Source organism: Condylura cristata, unplaced genomic scaffold (genome assembly GCF_000260355.1).
Source record: "Condylura cristata isolate star-nosed mole 26May11 unplaced genomic scaffold, ConCri1.0 scaffold00029, whole genome shotgun sequence".
Taxonomy (NCBI): domain Eukaryota; kingdom Metazoa; phylum Chordata; class Mammalia; order Eulipotyphla; family Talpidae; genus Condylura; species Condylura cristata.
In genome coordinates, this window is record NW_004567130.1 from 1,689,885 (window position 1) to 1,709,357 (window position 19,473).

Sequence of the window (19,473 nt, forward strand, 5' to 3'; positions counted from 1 at the left end):
TGTCTGGCCATTTCTGACCCTTTTCCATGGGTCCCGGCCAGGTGCTTTAGACTGGTGGGGGGCTTTCAGGCCTTGCTTTGGGCCAGTCCCTTTTGGGTGGACTTTTGCCCATGAGGGGACAGGTGACTTTGGGTGTTTGTTTTAGAAATTATATTCTTTGTCTTCTGTACTGTATACTCACTGTATTAAAGTTCCTTTTCTTTAAAGTCTTGTATGTTTTGTCTTGATGCAGTGGATGGCAGAACCCACTTAGAGCAGGCAGGTTTGGGGGTTCAGGGGTGCCCCCTCTCTCTGCCCTTTAACAGTGGGATTTCAGGCCTCGCTTTGAGCCAATCCCTTCTGGTGGACTTTTACCCATGAGGGGACGGGTAACTTTGGGTGTTTGACTTAGAAACTATATTCTTTGTCTTTTCTGTATTGCACACTCATTGGATTAAAGTTCCTTTCCATTAAAGGTCTTATGTATTGTCTTGATGCGTCGGATGGCAGAACTTATTCAGAGCAGGCAGGTTTGGGAGTTCAGGGGTGCCTCTCTCCCTGCCTTGTGACACAAGGAGGAAGAGGCCGCAGCAATTCATGTGTGCTGGAAGCCAGGAAATGGGGGTCTGCTCCCACCCTTCCCCACTCATCCAGAACAAGAGCCGACAGAGCCTCAACCACCGCCAGGCCCCAGCCGCGGCATCTTCCCTCACATGGCGGCGACCACCTCAGCATCAGGGCAGGGAGGGGGCCCCAGCCTTGCATCCAGCCCCCGCACTCACCTTGCTGAGCCCATTCCACTTGTCCACCTGGTGGATCCTGCTCAAGTCTTTGACCCCCGTGAACACGGTGAAGAGTCCAGAATCAGAGTTATTGAGCTGCGGCCAGAGCAGAGCACACCTGTGAGCGTCAGGGGGCAGCGGCCAGGCCCTAGACCCCTCAAGCTCACCCATTGGCCCCTGCTCCGCCGGGAGCACAGAGGGAGCATGGGGGCCCCAATGTCTGGAACCAAGAGGAGGGCTGGGCTCTGTAGGAGGGTGTCACTCCATGACAGCATCCCCCCGAGATAAAGTCCTGCCTATCTCTCCCAGGTTAGGAGTAGTCTGCTCCAGATGAATGGTGGGGTCGACGGAGCCTCAACCACAACACACAACCCCATCACCCCTTTAAGGCAAGTGGCCTTTCACATCCATGAAGGGAAAAAGAAGGGGCAGGTCTCTTTGGACAGACACTATAAAGGGCAAGCGGCCCACGTGTGCCCCCGAGTGACCAGGTCAGCAGGTCACTCCGGTCACCCACACTGAACCAGGAGCACCAGCAAGAAGGCCAGCCCTGCTGGGGGCCAGGTAGCACCGGGCTGCTCCCAGGGCTGCAGCCAGCTGCATGTCCTCATAGGACCCTTGGCTTGGACCCCGAGGAAGTTGCCTGAAGCAGGTTTCTGATTCAGAGCACAGCCCTGCAAGGTGTGGGAAGGAAGAGTGGCTTCAGGAAAAATCTAGGGGTGCTTCTGTGCCCCACGTGGTGCAAGGCGGGCCAGATGATGCAAGCCCAAGGCAGACGGCAGAGGCAGGTGGTGGGGAGCGGAACCCCATTCCCAGGCGGTGCATGGCATGCCCTCTACCTTCAAGGCACACCCCCCCATGTAAGCCCCTGAGGGCAGAGGACCCCAAAGAATCCCCAGGAGCTGCGGGGGGAACCCCTGAGTGCCCTGCCTGGGACATAGCAAGAACTCCATGCCAACCTTTGCATTCTTGTCACTGGCTTTATTGATAAATGACACATAATCACTCTGCTAAACAGTGTGTGAGAGGCTGTTAGTTCCTGCAAAGTCCCTTCTCCCGCTTCTCCACACACACACACAAAACCCCCAGACACACCAGTTGAAAGGCCACGTTTCCCAGCTGCCTGACCTTGCAGTCAGGCATGGCCTCACGACTAAGTTCTGGCCAACGGGAAGTGGAAATGGGTCTGCGCCCCCCCAAAGAGGGACACAAATAGGACCAGCTGTTTTAACCTCACCCCGCTGCCTGCCCCACCACCTCCTAACACACTTTCCTTCCTGCTGTGTGGCTAGAACAGGGACGTGATAGCTGGCGCTCTGGCAGTCCTCTTGGACCATGTGGTAATCTTGAGTCAGAAAACCACATCCTAAGGGTGGCAGGGCAGAGCAGGAGGAAGCGTGAAGCCAGCAGTCTCTGATGGTCTGTTCATGTGGGATGTGCGCCACACAAGAGCAAACAGATTACAGAGGGACTCTGTAATAACTTTGACATGCCTATAAAGTTAACAAAATGCTTTTACCTGCCCCAAACTTACCAGTCAACTCACATACCCAGAACTATTATCCCGATCAAGGTGTAGCAATTACTAGGTACAGGAATCATGACCCTTGTCCTCTCCGCACCCCTCCCCCACCAGGTCAGCTGAGCCTCCAAAGAGGAGGCTGAGGCTTTATCAATCCAGAGGACTCCTTAAAACCTGTGGTTGTGGTTGATAGGACCAAGGTCAGGGATCAGAAGTCAGGGATCGGACTCTATACCAGGTGATGGCTCAATCACCGATCCTACTGATTACTAGAGTCAAGATTAAGAAAATGCTGGTAGTTCAGAGAAATGCTACAGCTGACGTCTGCAATCGGCCTCCACAGCAACCACTCCCCCTTCTGCCAGGAACAACCTTCAATTATCTAAGGCCAGTCCCACTTGAATCTGGATCAAGCTTCATCTGAATCCGCTCCTAGAGTTTTCAGTTCAATGGTGCAATAAATCATCTGTCCTGCCACGCCAGTCTAAGTGAGGTTTTCTGCCACTTACAACTGTTCTCCTGGGCCCATACCCACTCCAAAAGCAAGCTGGTAACTAGTTTCCCGCTGTGTCAATGGAGGGCAAAGCACAAACTCCAAATGCCTCATGGGCCACACTTACCTCTGCAAATAACCCGAACTTGCCCTTGAAGGGGATAACGTTTGGGAAGTATTGATTCAGAAAATTCAAGAATTTGTTGTCGTAGCCCCACATGATCTCACCAACGGTGCGATTCATGAACGCGTGCTCCCCGAAGGAGGTTAACATGAGGGCCATCATCACCTTCAGAGACATGGGCTTATTCTCCATCATCGCTGCTGCGCCCTGCAGAACAAGGGGGCACCATGGTTCAAGCCTGGCCTCCAGGCCAAAGTCCAGCTAGAGAAATGTCCAGGCCTAGGAGGACTCCCTGTAGTGGAGATGTCAGGCATCTGAAGCATCCAGAACCATGACCTGATCCTTTGGTAACAAGCCATGTGTGCCCTTGAAGAGCCCCAGCAGATTCAGGCCGGTAACTCCAAACCCAGCCACTGGCATGGGCAATGGCCCAGGCCTGACTACTGCGAAACCTCTTCTCTCCAGCTACAGAGGTTGGTCTGGGAATGTGTGCATGGGCCCATCAGCATCAGCTAGCCAGAAGAGACACCCCGGGACCGTGGAGTAGAGCGGTGAGCTCCTCATTGCTGGCCTTGAACCTGGGAGGGTGCAAGACTGAAGTCACCCTGAGGGAAGCCGGGGGAACCATGGACTCTGCCAGAGCATGGACCCCTTACAGATCCAGGAAAACCTGTGTGCACCCTGGATCAAGCCTTATCTGAAGCCAGTGCGACAGCCACCCTCCCAGTAACATGACCCATAAATTCCATTTTGCTTCTCCCATTTGGAGCACTTTTGCTGTTACATTGTAACCAAAAGAACCTTAGTGAAGACTCTACTCCAGTCCCTCCCAAACACCAAGGACCTCCAATATCTGTTCTACCCAGTATCTGGATATTTAGAATATAAGTGCATTTGTTTTCTAATTTTTGCTTCCCTCTCGGGATATTGTCTTGGCACTTGGTTTGGCCCTTTAAAGGCGCCTCATCCAATCGCCAGTTTCCTGCACAAGAGTGAACACCACTAGCAATTTCTAAAGCATGTGCTACACCGTCTTGCCCCATGGGAATGCACCAGGGTCTCCTCAACATAATAATTTGGTAAAGATAATAAAAACATTGAAAAGAATCACAGAGAATATAAAAGTCCTTCTCCAATCCCGACTCTCCTAGTCCCATTTCTTCCCCCAAGGCATCCCCTATGTTAGGTTCTTGAGGCTCCTCTTCTGGAGCTAATCTACACCAGAGCTCAGCCACGATGGCCCAGGGGCCCATGCCAGCCCACCACCTGTTTTTAGACAGACCATGAAAATTCTATGAAACACACGTTAGTGTGCGACACAGCCATGCCCACTTATGTATGTTACTGTCTTGGCTAATTTTGTGCTACAGCAGCTGCAACAGAAACCAATCTGTCCCTCAAAGCCTAAACTATTTATAAGTGGCTCTTTATGGAAAGAAGTTGCCTGTTGTGGTCTGGACATGTAAAACGTACATGTATGTACATGGATGTGTGCAAGTCTTTCTCTGATAGAAAGGGCTGTGTGTTCTGCCCCTGGATTTTCTCCTACTGAACTACTCCTTAGGAACTGCTCTCCCCCGGGCCCTGCTGTCCTGTCTTTTTGCTGGCTGTCTACTATTCCACTGCCTGCCCATGCTCTGTTATCATAGTGGTAACTGCATATGATGCACATATAGGTTCTGGATGTTTGCTCTGATACTGTGGCTAAAATGAACTTCCTGGGTGCAAACCTCCTTGACCAAATGTAATCGCTTGTAATGACCTTTTTTGGTCAATGACAGATTCTAGGGACAACAGCAGTCCAACAGGCTCTACCATCTAGCCCAGGTTTCCGGCAGGCTCAACCATGCAGGTCTGTGTAATTACACCCTGACATTTGCCCAATGATGAAATTGCCGACCAATGGCAATTTTTCAAACTCTATCCCTGTCACTACATGATGCCTGACCTCATTCCATCCTGCTGTGTATCATTCTCCTCAGGGGCAGCTCCTACAAGTGGAATTTCTTTATTTTTTTCCTTTTTCAAAGATTTATTTACTTATGCATACAAGAACTGGCATACAGGCCAGTGGTGCAGGGGGTGAGACAGAGACAAAGTGGGGAGCAGAACAGGCAGATATACTGAAATACACTGCTGAGGGGAGCAACAGGCAGGTCAGGAGAGGTCTGCCGCGCCATGAGGGTCACCTCCCTGGCAGGGAAACGAACTCATGCTGCAGTAGCTGTGGGTAGCTTCATAGTGCTGTGCCACCAGGGAGGGCCCTACAAGTTGAATTTCTCAGGCCAGAGTCATGTGCATGTTCTGTTGAAAGACACTGCCTTCCATCAGCTCACACCAGCTCCATTCCTAATGGAAGTATACGAGACTGTATTTCCTCAAATGTTCCCACTGAGCCCTGGGCATCACCCCGGGGTGTGCCATCATGACGGGAGCACTTGTGGTCACACTAGCTGACTCTGAGTGAGGCGGTTGCAACATTCTGGGCTACATTTATTCCCACGTCTCCCGTCTTGTCACCCAGTGATTTCACCAGGGGGGTGCACCTCTGACCTGGTGCCCAGCACAGGATCAGGGCCAGCGCAAACGCCTGGCAACTATCAAGCGGGCACACAGAGGATGGAGTGGAGCTGAGTGGGGCAGAGGAGGGCTCCTGGCCTGAGCACTATCAGCTCAAAACCATCCTCTGCTACTTCCAAACTGGGTGGGCTTGGATCAGTCACTTCACCTCTCTATTGTCAGTTTTCCTCTAGAAATAGAGAAAACAGTAGTGAAGACAGAACTATTGACAAGTAATCAAGGTCAAGCATGGAAAAGCCCTTACCACCCACGTTCTGACAAGTGTGGGCAGGAGGAGGCTGAGCGTGGCAGACTGCCCCCCAGGGAGGCTGGCACAGCTGGTCCCTGGGTTTCAAGAAGATGCCCACGACTCCCAAGTGAAAGCTTGGATTGCGCTGACCAGCTGCTCCACTGGGGGAGCTGGGCAGGGCTAGGCAGCAGTGCCGGCAGGGCCAGCCCAGGCGACACCCAGGCGCTGAGGACTTGACAGTAGCCCTGGCTGAGGCCATCACAGTTCCTTGCAGGGAGCCCCTGGGACAGGATTCTGGAGTTCAAGCTGTCTGCGCCCACAGGGGTGCACACAGATTCCTGGACCCTCCTAGCAAAGACCGTGGGTGTTCTTGGAGACCCAGCACACGTGGCAAGCAGTCAGCAAATGCAGGGGTCTCTATGTCTCTCACCAACAGACCAGCAGAGAACAGCATGGCCTGGGGGTGCCCCCGTCAGCCTCCCCAGCAAGCAACCCCTCTTAGAGATTTCCAGTTTGTTGACTATAAAGGGCAAAACAGTGACTTTGGCCAGCACCCCAAAACCCACAGGTAGACACCTGGGGACCCTGGGCCTGGGTGGGAGCAGGGCGGCCTCACCATGACCAGGATGTTGGGCATTACGATGTAGTCGCTCTCAGAGCCGCAGGACTTGTCGTGCTGAAACTGGAAGCGACGATACTCGCGGTAGGACACGGTGTCATTGTCGTTGAACGTGATGTTGATCTTGTGCCGGAACTCCCTGTGGGGCCGTGGTCAGCGGGGCTGTGGTCAGTGGGGCGCAATAGTGCAGGGGGCAGCAGTGGCAGACATGGGGTGGTGGGGTAAGAGGCAGGGGGCAGGGAGGCGGGAGGCAGCGGGATGAGAGGCGGGGGGCAGGGAGGTACGGGGGCCAGCGTGTGGTGTGGGGAGGCGTGCTGGGGGGCAATGGGGAGATGTGGGGCAGCAGAGGGCCCTGAGAGCCACAGGGGCTTCTCTGGCAGGGCCAGGGTGTCTGTGTGCCCCGGACAGCATGACAGCCAGGTTGGGTGACCCCCAGGTCTGTCCTCCCACTGTCGGCCTGGTCAGTCATCACAGTCTCCGAAATCACAATGTCCGCCCACCCAGCCAAGCCACCTCTCAGAGAGGCCCACCACTCATCTCTGAAGCAAGGGCCTCCTAAGTCCTCCTGGGTACCCACCTCAGACCATCATGTGCTTTTACTTATTCACCTCCATCAGCCTCCCCTGCAAGCACGCAGGGATTCTTTTGTCCATTTCACCATTGTAGGTCTCCGGTGCCGAGAACAGCGACCCCCACCCAGAGTCCTGCTGCCTCTCGTGCCTGCTCCCCAGCTCAATCTGCCCAGCTCCCTGCTGCTGCTTGAGCACCGCACCAGCCAGCCTCAGGGCCTTTGCACTGGCGACCCCCTGCCAGGCACTCCTTTCTCGGGGCTCACTCCCTTATATAAGAGACCGGAGGGCTGCTGTAACCACCTACAGGTGTAACAGGTACAGGTCTCAAGGACTCCGCCCCCCCTCCAGATACTGGAACTACTAATCCCATCAATGCCAAGGAGAAGCAGGCTGGGACGTGAGGGTGGAGCTGAGCAGCCAGGTTGGGGTAAAACCGGACATGTGGGCTCTGGGGGTGTCTTGGCCTGGTGGTTCGCGGCTGGTCATTTTAGCTCTCGATGGGTTTTCAACGTGCTGGTGGAATCCAAGTCAGCAGAACTGGTAGGACATTTTAGCTTAACTTGTATTTCTCTCCTCTTTCCCTGGGTTATTCCCTTACCTTTCTGCTTATAAATAAATCCATCAGTTAACCTTTTTGAGTGTGTCCATAATACAATTGAATCATAAGCGTGCGGGTGAAGACCCACAGACGGGCAACCCGATTCACATTGGGGTCCCTGTAACACAGGGACACATGAATGCACACCCACCCCCGTCCCCTGTGGCCTTTTCTCTGTAGCACTTAACACCCACAGTCATGTACTTCCTTATTGATTTTCTACAACTCAGACACAGCAGAATGTGATTCTGTGAGGCTGGATCATGGTCTGTCTTGTTCTCAGCAGTCTCCCTGGAGCCTAGGCCATGGCTAGTAGGCACTGGTGAATGAATGACGAGGGCAGAGCTCTTCGACCTTGCTCGGGTTTGGGGAGCAAGTCCCTGCTCCCTGAGACCAGCCCCATGTGTGTGCAAGTGCGAGTGCCCCCACCATATGCCCCCACACCCGGCCCACTGCTGCCTGGGTGCCCCATAAAGAACCTCCCCGGCACCATCACTTCCCCCTCCTGCACATGGCCTGCTTCTGGATCAACCTGTAGGGCTCAGCGTGGCAGCCCAGCCCACCTGAGCCCCGTCGCTGGCAGGGCCGCCCGCCCCATGCTCACCTGTACACATAGGGCCCGCGCTCCTGCACCCACGGCTTCTCACCCTGGAGGACGGCCTTGGGGTTGAGGATGCTGAAGAAGTAGACGGAGAGGTAGAAGGGCACGGGGATCTCCTTCCACATGTTGAAGGACAGGCTGCTGGGGTCAATGCGCACATTCTGTAGGGAAGAGACCCGCGGTGAGGAGGGTGCCCGGACCCCACAGCGCGACCCCTCCACGCGACCCCAGGATGGCTGCGCCAGCTGCCCGATGCCCAGCCCCCACGGCACTGCAGGGAGTGGGCTCCAGGGTGGGGGCTCCAGGGAAAGGAGGGGCGAGACGCTCCCCACACACCACTCTATAGAGTTCTAAAGAAAGCTAACAGGTAATAGGACGGGTTTCCACTACAACGGCCCGATGGGAGCCCAGCAAAAGAGAGGCCCACGCCGCACCTGGAAGAGGCGGCTACTGCCGGACTGTGCTGTTCAGTGCCATGCGGCGCACGGACTCACTCACGCATTCACTCAATACTTACTGAGAGCCTACTGCATGCCCTGCGTCGAGGCCCTGAACCCCTCCAACCCCCCACCCCACTTCAATGAACACTTATCTACAGGGACCTTGGGCAACCAGTTCTGTGTTTGGGCTGGTGAAGGTGGAAGAGTCATGGTGTAACTGGGTGGACCCCAGGAAAAGGGGAAGTTCCGGGGTCCCTGCCCCACTCAGAAGGAGGGTGGAGCTGAGCAGAGAAAAAGGAGAGAAGAGAAGGAATCAGAGGGAAGAAGGAGGGAGGATGGAGAGCCAGAAGGAGACCTGAGGAAGCCACATGGAGCAGCGAGCATGTGATGAAGAAACCGGGCTTGTTTCCTGGTCCTGGACTGGTTAAGGCAGATGTGGGTGAGATACCTGTAGGGAGGTGACTATGGCCGTGTTTATATTGATTTTGATTTTGCTCTTTTCCTCCCAGACTTGTCTGGCCATTTCTGACCCTTCTCCATGGGTCCCGGCCAGAAGGTGCTTTAGCCTTGTGGCAGCTTTCAGGCCTTGCCTTGGGCCAATCCCTTTTGGGTGGACTTTTGCCTACGAGGGGACGGGTAACTTCAGGTGTTTGATTTATAAGTTATATTCTTTGTGTTCCGTATTGTATATTTCCAGTATTAAAGTCCCTTTTTCATTAAAGTTTTATATGTTTTGTCTTGATGCGGCGGATGGCAGAACCCACTTAGAGCAGGCAGGTTTGAGGCTTCAGGGGTGTCCCTCTCCCCCTGTCCTGTAACAATGGATTCTCTCTGAGCCTCAGTTTCATCATCCACACAACAGATGTCAGGCCAGCATCCTCCTCTTAGGGCTGACGGGAGGGTAAGGCGCTCAGAGCATAAGTGCTTAGGCAGGGTCTAGCAGAGCCAGCACCAAAATGCCAGCTGTGCTGTGCAGCTGCCTGGCAAAAAATGACCCCCTGCCCTGTCCACAGGCACGGACTTTGCCCTGCTTTTGACTGGAGAGATTTCTGGCTGTCAGACCAGATCAGAGGCAGTTGATTAGATAACAGCTTGCTCTGGCCTTAGCCTAAGGTAGCTGATTCTACCCCCACTCTCCCCTGAGGTCAACGATCCTGCCCAGGAAGAAAAGATTGAGAGAGAAGACCAACCAAGGCAATAGCTTGTGGGATGCAACGAGGCCCTCCTGGAGGCGGCCTAGAAGAGGGGGTGTGCAAGCTGGGCACTGAAAAAGTGAGTTGAGCTTTTCCAGGAAAAGAGGCTGAAGAGGGTGTTCCTGGTAGTATAACAGGGTGGTCCCTAGGAAAAGGGAAAGTTCCAGGTCCCTGCCCTACCCAGAAGGAGGGTGGAGCTGAGGAGTGAAAAAAAGAGGAGAGAAGAAAAAAGAAGGAAGCAGGATGGAGAACAAGAAGGACCTGAGGAAGCCACATGGAGCAGCGAGCACGTGATGAAGAAACCGGGCTTGTTTCCTGGCCCTGGACTGGTTAAGGCAGATGTGGGTGAGAGATCTGTAGGGAGGTGACTATGGCCGTGTTTATACTGATTTTGATTTTGCTCTTTTCCTCCCAGACTTGTCTGGCCATTTCTGACCCTTTTCCATGGTCCCAGCCAGAAGGTGCTTTAGCTTTGTGGCAACTTTCAGGCCTTGCCTTGGGCCAATCCCTTTTAGGTTGACTTTTGCCCACGAGGAGATGAGTAACTTCAGGTGTTTGATTTAGACATTACATTCTTTGTGTTCCGTGTTGTATACTCACTGCATTAAAGTCCCTTTTCATTAAAGTTTTATATGTTTTGTCTTGACGCGGCGGATGGCAGAACCCACTTAAAGCAGGCAGGTTTGGGTCTTCAGGGGTGCCCCCTCCCCCTGTCCCCTTCTGAGGTTTGGGTCTTCAGGGGTGCCCCTCTCTCCCTGTCCTGTAACAATAGGACAGCGGGAACACAGCCCAGGCAAAGGAAGCCTTCTGAGCACGACCTAACTAACCCTCTACCAATAATGAGTAAGTTTTTAAAACACACTGAAAGCCTATCAACAGACAAGCTACCACATATCCAAACAGCAGGGAGGAACCACACAGGTATTATGTTAAATGTTAAAAACCAGAGAGAGAAATTACATGTGAGTTCATGTAACTGGAGTTCTGGAGAGGAACGACAAGCCAGATCCAGAGTGGCCAGGGGCTGGGGCAGAGGGAAAGACCAGCAACAGGACATGAGCGACTACTGGGATGATGGACAGAGCCCAGATCTTGATTTTGGTTGCCTCACAGGTGGGGTATAAATGTATGATAAAGCCCATTACACTGTAAGTTGAAAAGAATGATCTAGAGGAATCTTGAAAACATTATGCTGACATTTTTGACAGTTTTGAGAGATGATGTATATACCGTAAATTCAAGCAGTTTCTAGTACATTCAGAGTTGTGCAACCACCCCCACTGTCTAGTTCCAGAATGAACAAAACAAAACCGTCTACCCAATCATTTCCCCACCCAACCTCTGGCAACCACTAATCTACCACCTGTCTCTATGGATTTCCTGGTCCTTTCAGATCAACAAATGTTCCTTAAAAACAAGCAGAGGTAGAAAAGATCAAGGACTTTTATTCACTTAACATAAGGCTTTCCACGGTCCATTAATGTTTCCTCCTTTTCCCGTGTAGTTTGTAAAGAAGGAAGATATCACTTGTTTTAAAAAAGGATGTATGTGATCCATGAGCTTTGCAGGGGCTTAGCAGCCAAAAGGTGAAAGCAACCCAACTGTCCATCTATGAGTGAATGAATGAATAAAATGTAACCTATCCATGTGAAGGAATATTACTCAGCCTTTAAAAAGGGAGAAACTTCTGAGAACTGCTACTGCATGGAGGAATTATGGTGAGTAGAATAAGACAGACGCAAAGGATGATACTATATGAATCCAGTTACATGCCATAGTACATTTCACAGAGCGAAAGCAGATTGATCAGGGCCAGGGGCTGGGAAGTTAATATTCAGTGGAGAGAGAACATGAGCTTTACAAGATGAAGAGATCTGGAAATGATGGTGGTGATGTTTGCACATCAGTGCGAATGTACTTCACACCCAGAACTGCACATTTTTAAATGGCTAAGATGGTCAATTTTCTGGGATGGGTACTTTACTACAAATTTATATAGAGAAAAAAAATAAGTAAATTAGATACCAATAAAATAATCTGAAAGGCCATAAATGTTAGCACATCAGAGTCACCATATGTAAATATGAGAGGAGGTCAACTTGCCCTCAGAAAGTACCAGTAGAACTCTCTCCTTTACAGTATGTTCTGTTTTCTGGGTCTGGCTAATTTTTTAAGGATTTATTTTCTTTTCTTTTCTTTTCTTTTTTTTATGCATACAAGAACTAGGGTACAGGCCAGAGGTATGAGGAATGAAAGGATTCACCAGAGTGGGGAGCAGAACAGGCAGATCCACTAAAATACACTGCTGAAGAGAGCAGCTGAGGAGACCGGAGGGGTCTGCTCCGCCATGTGGGTCAGCTCCTGGCTGGAGATTGAACTCAGGCTATCACAGTGATATCACTGAGACTCAACCCCTATGCCACCAGGGAGACCCTGGGTCTGGCTAATTTTGTTCAGCTGAATGTTTCCAAAGTGTGTCCCATTTTTGCTGATTTATTTACCTTTGGGTAAATATACCTGGTCCATTCACTCCTTCACCTGCTGATGGATACATGATGCTTCCAATTTGGGGTTATTTTGAATAAAGTTATAAACTTACCAAACACACACTTACAATGTGTTCCTGCCATTGAAATAAACATCAGTGGAGATGATTTTTAAAAATCAATAAAACAGAGATGATTTTTAAAAATCAATGAAACACATGGGACCTGCTATATTTACTACAGCGGGGCAGCCTGCAGAAGGCTTTGAAGGGTAGGGTTTCATAGACCTATTTCAGGACGGGCAAAGGGTAGGTATTATTAGCACAGCCAAAGTGTAATGGAATCACACTGGGCACAGGAGGCAGACCTGAGCACCAGGGGTATGCCTGCGTGAGGGTCTAGAGCAGGCACAACCACTGCCCAGGACAGAGGTGGGGTCCCCCTCTAGTGAGCACTGCAAATATCCTCCTTCCAGATGTGTGGGGCTGAGCTCGCCCCCTCGCTGAGTGCGCATTTCACAGTAAGCTACGTCCCGCCAACGAGATCCTGAGACCATACTCAATTTTTTTAAATCGAAGGAACACTGTTTGTGACATTATATGTGATTTAGGGGTACAGGTTCACACCCTCAGCTGGGCATCACCACCCCACACCCACCACCAAAGCCCCTATAATCCACCCACACAGCCCCTGGAGCCCCCACCCAGCTTTGCTCCCACCCCCACCACACCCCAAGAATCTCAGATTCCAAGGGGCTTTGGGACTTGGTTCTGCCAGCGCCTTTGCTTTGTTTCTTTATATTCCACCTGAGCGAAATCAGCCAGTGTTTGTCTTTCTCCTTCTGACTTATTTCCCATAGTATAGCATCGGCCCTCAGGGCCAGTCCATGGTGTTGCCATGGCAACATCCCATAAGCTTTCACAGAGAAACAATGGAAACAGCCCATCCGGTGTGGGCACTTGGCTTGTCTTCATAACGCGGTTATGGCAGAGTACAGCAGTGAACACAGGGTGCCGGTGTCCTTCAGACCCGTGCTTTTCTATCCTTTGGGTAGAGCCCCAGGAGTGGAACTGCCGTCATGGGGTAGCGCCACTGTGAGCTATTCGGAGACAGCGCCCTGCACCCCGCTGCTGCCCCGGGCTGTCCACACTCCCATCCACAGCGCCTGAGGGCCCTTTAATTCACACCCGCTCTTTCTGGGCTAATCTCACAGTGGGTTGATTGCCATCTCCCTAGCGCTGAGAGATGAAGAGCCTTTTTCATGAGCTGTGGGCCGTCTGTCCATCTTCCTTAGAGAAGCATCCCTTCTGCTCTGCTATTTTTGATCGGGTTATTACTTTTTTGCTAAGTTGTGCGAGTTCTTTCTAAATCTTGGTATGCGTCCCTGGTCAGATACGTGATGGGCAAATATGTATGAATTTTAAAGCAGGAACATTAACTGCTGATGAGCCAAGGCTTGAACAGACTTCCTCCAAAAGGACCTGCAGATGGCCAAGAAGCCCGGAAAAGGCGCTCCAAGCCCTGCTGACAACTGGAGGAATGTGTGGTGCAGTCTGCAGCAGACTGCACCAGGAATGGTTTCCAGGGAAGAGAAAGGGTGTGGGTGAGGATGGGGAGATAGAAATCTTTGTGCAGAGAAACTCAGAACAACAACAACAGAAAAAGGCAGAACAAGTTACAGTTAATAGAGAATCGATAAGAGATAGCATGTATTCTTGCTCAAGGTGAGTTTATTCTATTTAAGATAGTGTTTTAGGTACATCTTATGCAAAAGTTGGCGGGAGTGGTGGGGACCTGTCTTAACACTGGCGTGCACGCCCCTTATCCAGCCTGTTCCAGTGGCCTCTCCAGGCCCCATGGCTGTCATTCTTGTCACTCACTCCACCCAGTCAAGCTGGCCATCTGTTGCCCCTCATCTAGCAGGGCACATCCTGCCCCAGGGCCTTTGCACTGGCTGCCTTCATTGTTCTTCCAGAGTCAGCTGCATGGCAGCTCCCTGGCCCCTTCTAGCCTTTATTCACATGCCTTCTTCTGGGGGAGGTCTGCCCTCCCCCACTTGCCTGAACTCCCTCGACCTGCTGTTTCCCCTTGGTCCTGTCGCCAGAAGGCTCAAGTCCTAGGGAATATTGCCTGTTGCTCACCAGCCTCCTCCACTAGGCCATAAAGCCACCAGGACAGGTCCTCGTCTGCTTTGCTCATTAGTGGATGGCAGGGCCCAGGGCAACACTTGGTGTTCAAGAGGCGCCCAGCAAATATTGACTGAGCAAAGCAGCAAGGTGAACCCTGAAACAAAGAGAACCAGTGTGGAAACCTGCAGGGCAGAGCTCTGCTTCTGTCTCCTTTGTGTCTGTCCTCAAGGCCCCCACGCAAGCGTGAACTATTCCTAAACACACACCACTTGTGTGGCCTGCTCAAGGCCCAGTTCGGGCTTGGTCAGGGCGCCCAGGGAGGGAAAAAATGAAAAGGTTCACAGACATTAATTTTTCCCTAATAGTTTGTTTTTCAAGTAAATGCACCTTAAAAATCACCAGCTTTTGGTTTCCTGGTTTAGTGAACTGCAATCTCACAGGCCAGGCTGCAACCTCAGGACAGAAGAAAATGGCAGGCTATCCCCCACCCAGTGGGGACCCAGCAGACCCCTCTCATTGGCCCTGATCCTTTGCAGGTGGAAGTGAGGAGCTCGCTACCAGGAGGCCTGCAGCCTCCCTTCACAGAGATGCCCAGGGGAGGTTGGGTGAGGTCTGGGCCTCACGTGGCTGTCCTGCTGGGGCACCGGGGCCACATGGCAAGGCCCCCAGAAAGCACTGGGGAGAAGCTGGGAGCACAAAAGGATCCAGAAGCTGAAGGTGAGAGGACCCCACAACTCCTGCCTTCACCCTTTCCCTCAGGAAACAGTGGCCAGCACCCAGGACCTCAGCTCACTGAGGGCCAAGAAGTGCTCTCTCACCAAGTCCAAGGGCCAGGGTCTGAGAGCCGCACTGAGCCTCACCCAGCCTGTCTCCCGAGCATCTGGGTCGCATCCTGGGCTTCAGTAACAAAATCACACAAGGGTGGTGTAAAGCAATGGTTCCCTGACTCAGGTGGCCCACACCCTCGGGTGTGGGCAGGGCACACTGCCTTCAGAGGCTTCCAAAAGGGTCTGTCCTGCTCCCCCAGCTCTTGGCAGCTACTGGGGTTATCTGGCTCACTCAGACCATGGCTTCATTGTCACATCCCCTGTGTGTGGACTCTTGCTATCCTTTCCCATGGGGACGGGGGCCACCTGCTCTCCCCCTTAATTATGTCTGCCAAGACCCTATTTCTAAATAAGGTTGTTGGGGGAAAGGATGCCCTGAAGAACTCTACAGATACAGGTTCTGTGGATTCCAGCCCCACTCCAGATACCAAAACTACAACTCCCAGCAACATCCAAGGGAGGACTGCTAGCACCCGGGGGTGGAGCTAAGCAGCCATTTTGAGATTTTGGCTATAAAGGCGGACATGTTGGGCCGAGGCTCTCGCCCTTAGCCTCATGGCCGGTGGCTGGTCACTTGCCCTTGATCAGCTTTCACTGTGCTATTGGGGTTCCAAGCCAGAGGAACTGGTAGGACACATTAGTTAACTTGTCTCTCTCTCTCTCCCTGGGTTATTCCTTTTCTTTTCCCCTTGTAAATAAACCCATTATTGACCCTTTTGGTGTGTGTCCACAATTGAAGCACACAGGTGAGGACCCACAGACAGGCACCCCAGTTCACGTTGGAGACATTCACAGATGCCCAGAGTTAGAACTTGGACATACTTTTTGGGAAGACACTCATCAGCCCAATACAGGGTTAACGCCAGGCAGCATCCCAACCCAGCACACCAGGCTCTTTTCTCCCCTGATGCCAAAGGAGATGGGGAGCATTTGGCATGGAGGCTGTGGGCCAGCCCAACTCGCACCTCGCACCTGGAGACCCCAATGCTGTCCAGGTACAAGAAGGACCTCTGAGCCCCCAGACATTCTAGAAAGATGCACCGCACACCCCAGCCCCTTCCCTGCATCCCTGACACTTACTGAGCAGATCTTGGGGGGGGGGGGCGGGGGGGCTGGCAGTAAGTGACTGGCTGAGGGAACAGCCTTGGGCAGAGGGACCCTGAGAGCCTGGTACCCCACCCTGAAAGACCTTCAGGTCGGGATGAGTGACAGTGCCCACAGCACCCCCAGTGTGAAGACCATCACCTCCACAAGTGATGCTTGAGCTGACAGGAGTGGCAGCGTCTCCAGAAGTAACTGACACGTTAACAAAGAAGTTCTTTTAACACAGCACTCAAGCCCTTCCAGGTGCCTATGCCACTCCCAGCAAGGGGGTCCTTCTCAGGTTTCCCTTATTCAACACCCACATGTCCTCTTCTCTGCTGAAAGCTGTTCCAGGCACAGATTCTCTGAGAAACATCCAGGCCACTCAAAAACATCCCCTCCCCACAGAGGGTGGGAATGCCTCAACCCCGGCTTCAGGAATGCCTCAACCCCGGCTGATCCGTGCAGCCCAGCACCATGGCCAAGTGACCCATGTGAGTCCAGACTGATGTGGCCAGCAGATGCCAACAGCACCCTGGGTTTCTAAGGCGACACAGCCAAGGATGTAAACTACTTCACTGATGACTTTTTATACAGGCCAAGTCAATAATGGCATATGGGATATACTGGATTAAATCAAACATATCCGTGAAGCCAAGGAGAAAGAGTTAAATTGCTTTCAGGCCCTGGAGCATAAAATAACAACAAAAACTACTCTTAACTTTCTCCTTTATTTGCAGATGACTCAGCCGGAACTAGCTGAAGGCACCAACTTAAGCTGAGCTCCAAGGCTTGCCTGGGCCAAGAAACAGCAAACTCAGGGGAGGGGCTGCCTAGGGTGAGGGACAAGCACCAGACCCCACACAAGGCTGTGCACGAGAAAACCCCCTTCACGCGTCACCATGTCTGCCCGCCCCAACAAACCAATGACCTTCAGCCAAGCCTACATCTGTCCTTAGCTCCTTAACCAATAGCCTCTCGCCCTCACCCCCATTCCTAAAACCTATATAAACTCATTCACTATTTTAAGTGAAGCAGATCTGAGTTTGCCTCCAGGCTCCATGCCAGTCAATTTACAATAAATCTTTCTTTTCTCAAAATCTAGTGCCTATGCACACCCAGGAGCGAGCCTGCCGCTCAGTAACACCACTAACTTTAATTTCCGTTTCATTTTGCTTTTTTTTTTTAAAGGGCTACAGCCAGTTCTCAGGAAAAAAAATGTTTTCATTCAACATCATTTCACTATAATGTCAGTGAGATAAAATAATAAAGTCCAGGGCCTCCCTGGTAGTGCAGGGGTTAAAGACAGCACTATCAGACTATCAGCAGCCACTACAGCACGAATTCGATCCCCAGCCAGGGAGCTGACCCACATGGCACAGCAGACCCCTCCTGTCTCCCCATTGCTCCCCTTCAGCAGTAGATTTCAGTAGATCCACCTGTTCTGTCCCACTCTAGTGAGTCCTCTCATTCCCCCCACCTATGGCCTGTACCTCAGTTCTTTTTTTTTTAAGATTTATTGACTGATGCATACAAAACTGTGGTACAGGCCAGAGGTGCAGGGGTGGTGACAGGATTCACCAGAGACAGAGTGGGGAGCAGAACAGGCAGATCGACAAAGTACACTGCTGAGGGGAGCAGCAGGTGGGTCAGGAGAGGTCTGCCGCGCCATGTGGGTCACCTCCAGGGATCACACTCATGCCAAAGTGGCTTTAGCTTCTTAAAAGTGGCTTTAGCTTCTTAGTGCTGTGCTTTAATCCACTGCCACCAGGGAGAGCCTCCCAGTTCTTTAAAAAAAAAAGATTGATTTATGCATACGAGAACTGGGGTACAGGCCAGAGATGCAGGGGGTGAGAGGGTTCACCACAGACAGAGTGGGAAGTAGAACTGGCAGATCGATGAAATGCACTGCTGAGGGGGGCAGCGGGGAGACAGGAAAGGTCTGCTACACTATGTGGGTAGCTGCCTGGCCAGGGATTAAACTCATGCTGCAGGGGCTGCTGGCTGCAGACAGCTGCATAGTGCTGCAGGCTTTGTGTGCTTAAACCTTTGTGCCACAGGGAGGCCCTGCACCCCAGTTCTTGTATGCATAAATAAGTTGATCTTTTTTAAAATTTTAAATAAAATGAAACAATCAAGTCCTGCCAGGGCCAGCCTTCAGGGTTTGCACATTGTCCCCAAAGATGGGTTTTCTCCAGGCTCTCACTTCCCTGCCCACGTGTCTGTGAGGGTCACTGGTGCGTCTCGATTGTCCGGGTCAGGGTGGGTGTGGGTTCAGGGTGTCCTGTGAAAGGAGAGCGTCCCATGGGGGTGAGATCCAACCTCCACCCTGCACTGCCCAGACAGGCCTGGCCACCCATGACCCTGATAAGCAGAATAGTCAAGTTGGAAGATGAGCAGATGGTACACAGGACTGTTGAATATGACAGCGTCTGGAGCCTTTATTTGGACATGGGCAATGTTTCTGTGGCCAGAAACCTCTTGCTTAGATCAATCGGCCTATGACCAAATTAGTTTCACCCTCCATTGTTGCACTTAAAGACGTAGTTTCCAAGAGCCCATCCATGATATTAAGTGAGGACAGACTATACCGGAAAACAGCCAGCTGTGTGCACAGCCAGATCTAATGGGCTGTCACTCCTCAGCTGTCACTTCCTAGTGAGTGGCCTGAGCCAGAGGATTCCCGCTCGAGCTCCAGTTTCTCGTTTGTAAGATGAGAGTAGAATGGGAGGACGGCGCACTGCGAATACACACAGCGGGTGCTAGAAGGCGGCGGCGTAGTTACTGGGCTCCCTACCACCTTCAAGTGTGAACTGCCACACTCAGCATTCAAGGCCTCCCTGCCAGTACCCTCATGTTCTCCAACCTGCAGTGCCTCCCGTGCCCCCCACTAGTTCAGGATGCCCCTGCCTCCAAATCCAAAACCCAGCACCAGGTGCCACCGCCCCCAGGCAGGCTTCCGGAATTCCCTGGAACGTTCCAGCGGCGATCTAATTAGAACCCTGGCTCACTCTGTGCACAATCACTCTGTGCCCCATACTCAGAAATTAAAGATGCAAGCACCACTGAGAAGCGGGGCGTGCAGGAGGCCGACAGGGCACGGGAGAATCCTGCCATCTGAGTAGCATGTTGGGATAACAACTCCTGCCTGCTTCACTTGATGGAATTCCCAAAGCCCCATGTCACAGATGCAAACTCCGGGGCGTGAAGGCCAAG

At 52.2% G+C, this 19,473-nt stretch overlaps 1 protein-coding gene across 3 annotated transcripts in view; it reads right to left on the reverse strand.

Moving 5' to 3' along the window:
* The window catches only part of SCARB1 (scavenger receptor class B, member 1), a 70,377-nt gene that overhangs the window by 23,169 nt on the left and 27,735 nt on the right, over positions 1–19,473 (reverse strand). For all 3 annotated transcript variants that reach the window (XM_004690631.2, XM_012731155.1, XM_012731154.1), the window contains exons 2-5: positions 8,103–8,260; positions 6,326–6,467; positions 2,904–3,107; positions 762–857 (exon numbers count right to left, since the gene is read on the reverse strand). In XM_004690631.2, coding sequence (XP_004690688.1) covers positions 762–857; positions 2,904–3,107; positions 6,326–6,467; positions 8,103–8,260 — 600 coding nt within the window. The remainder of the gene's footprint in view (positions 1–761; positions 858–2,903; positions 3,108–6,325; positions 6,468–8,102; positions 8,261–19,473) is intronic.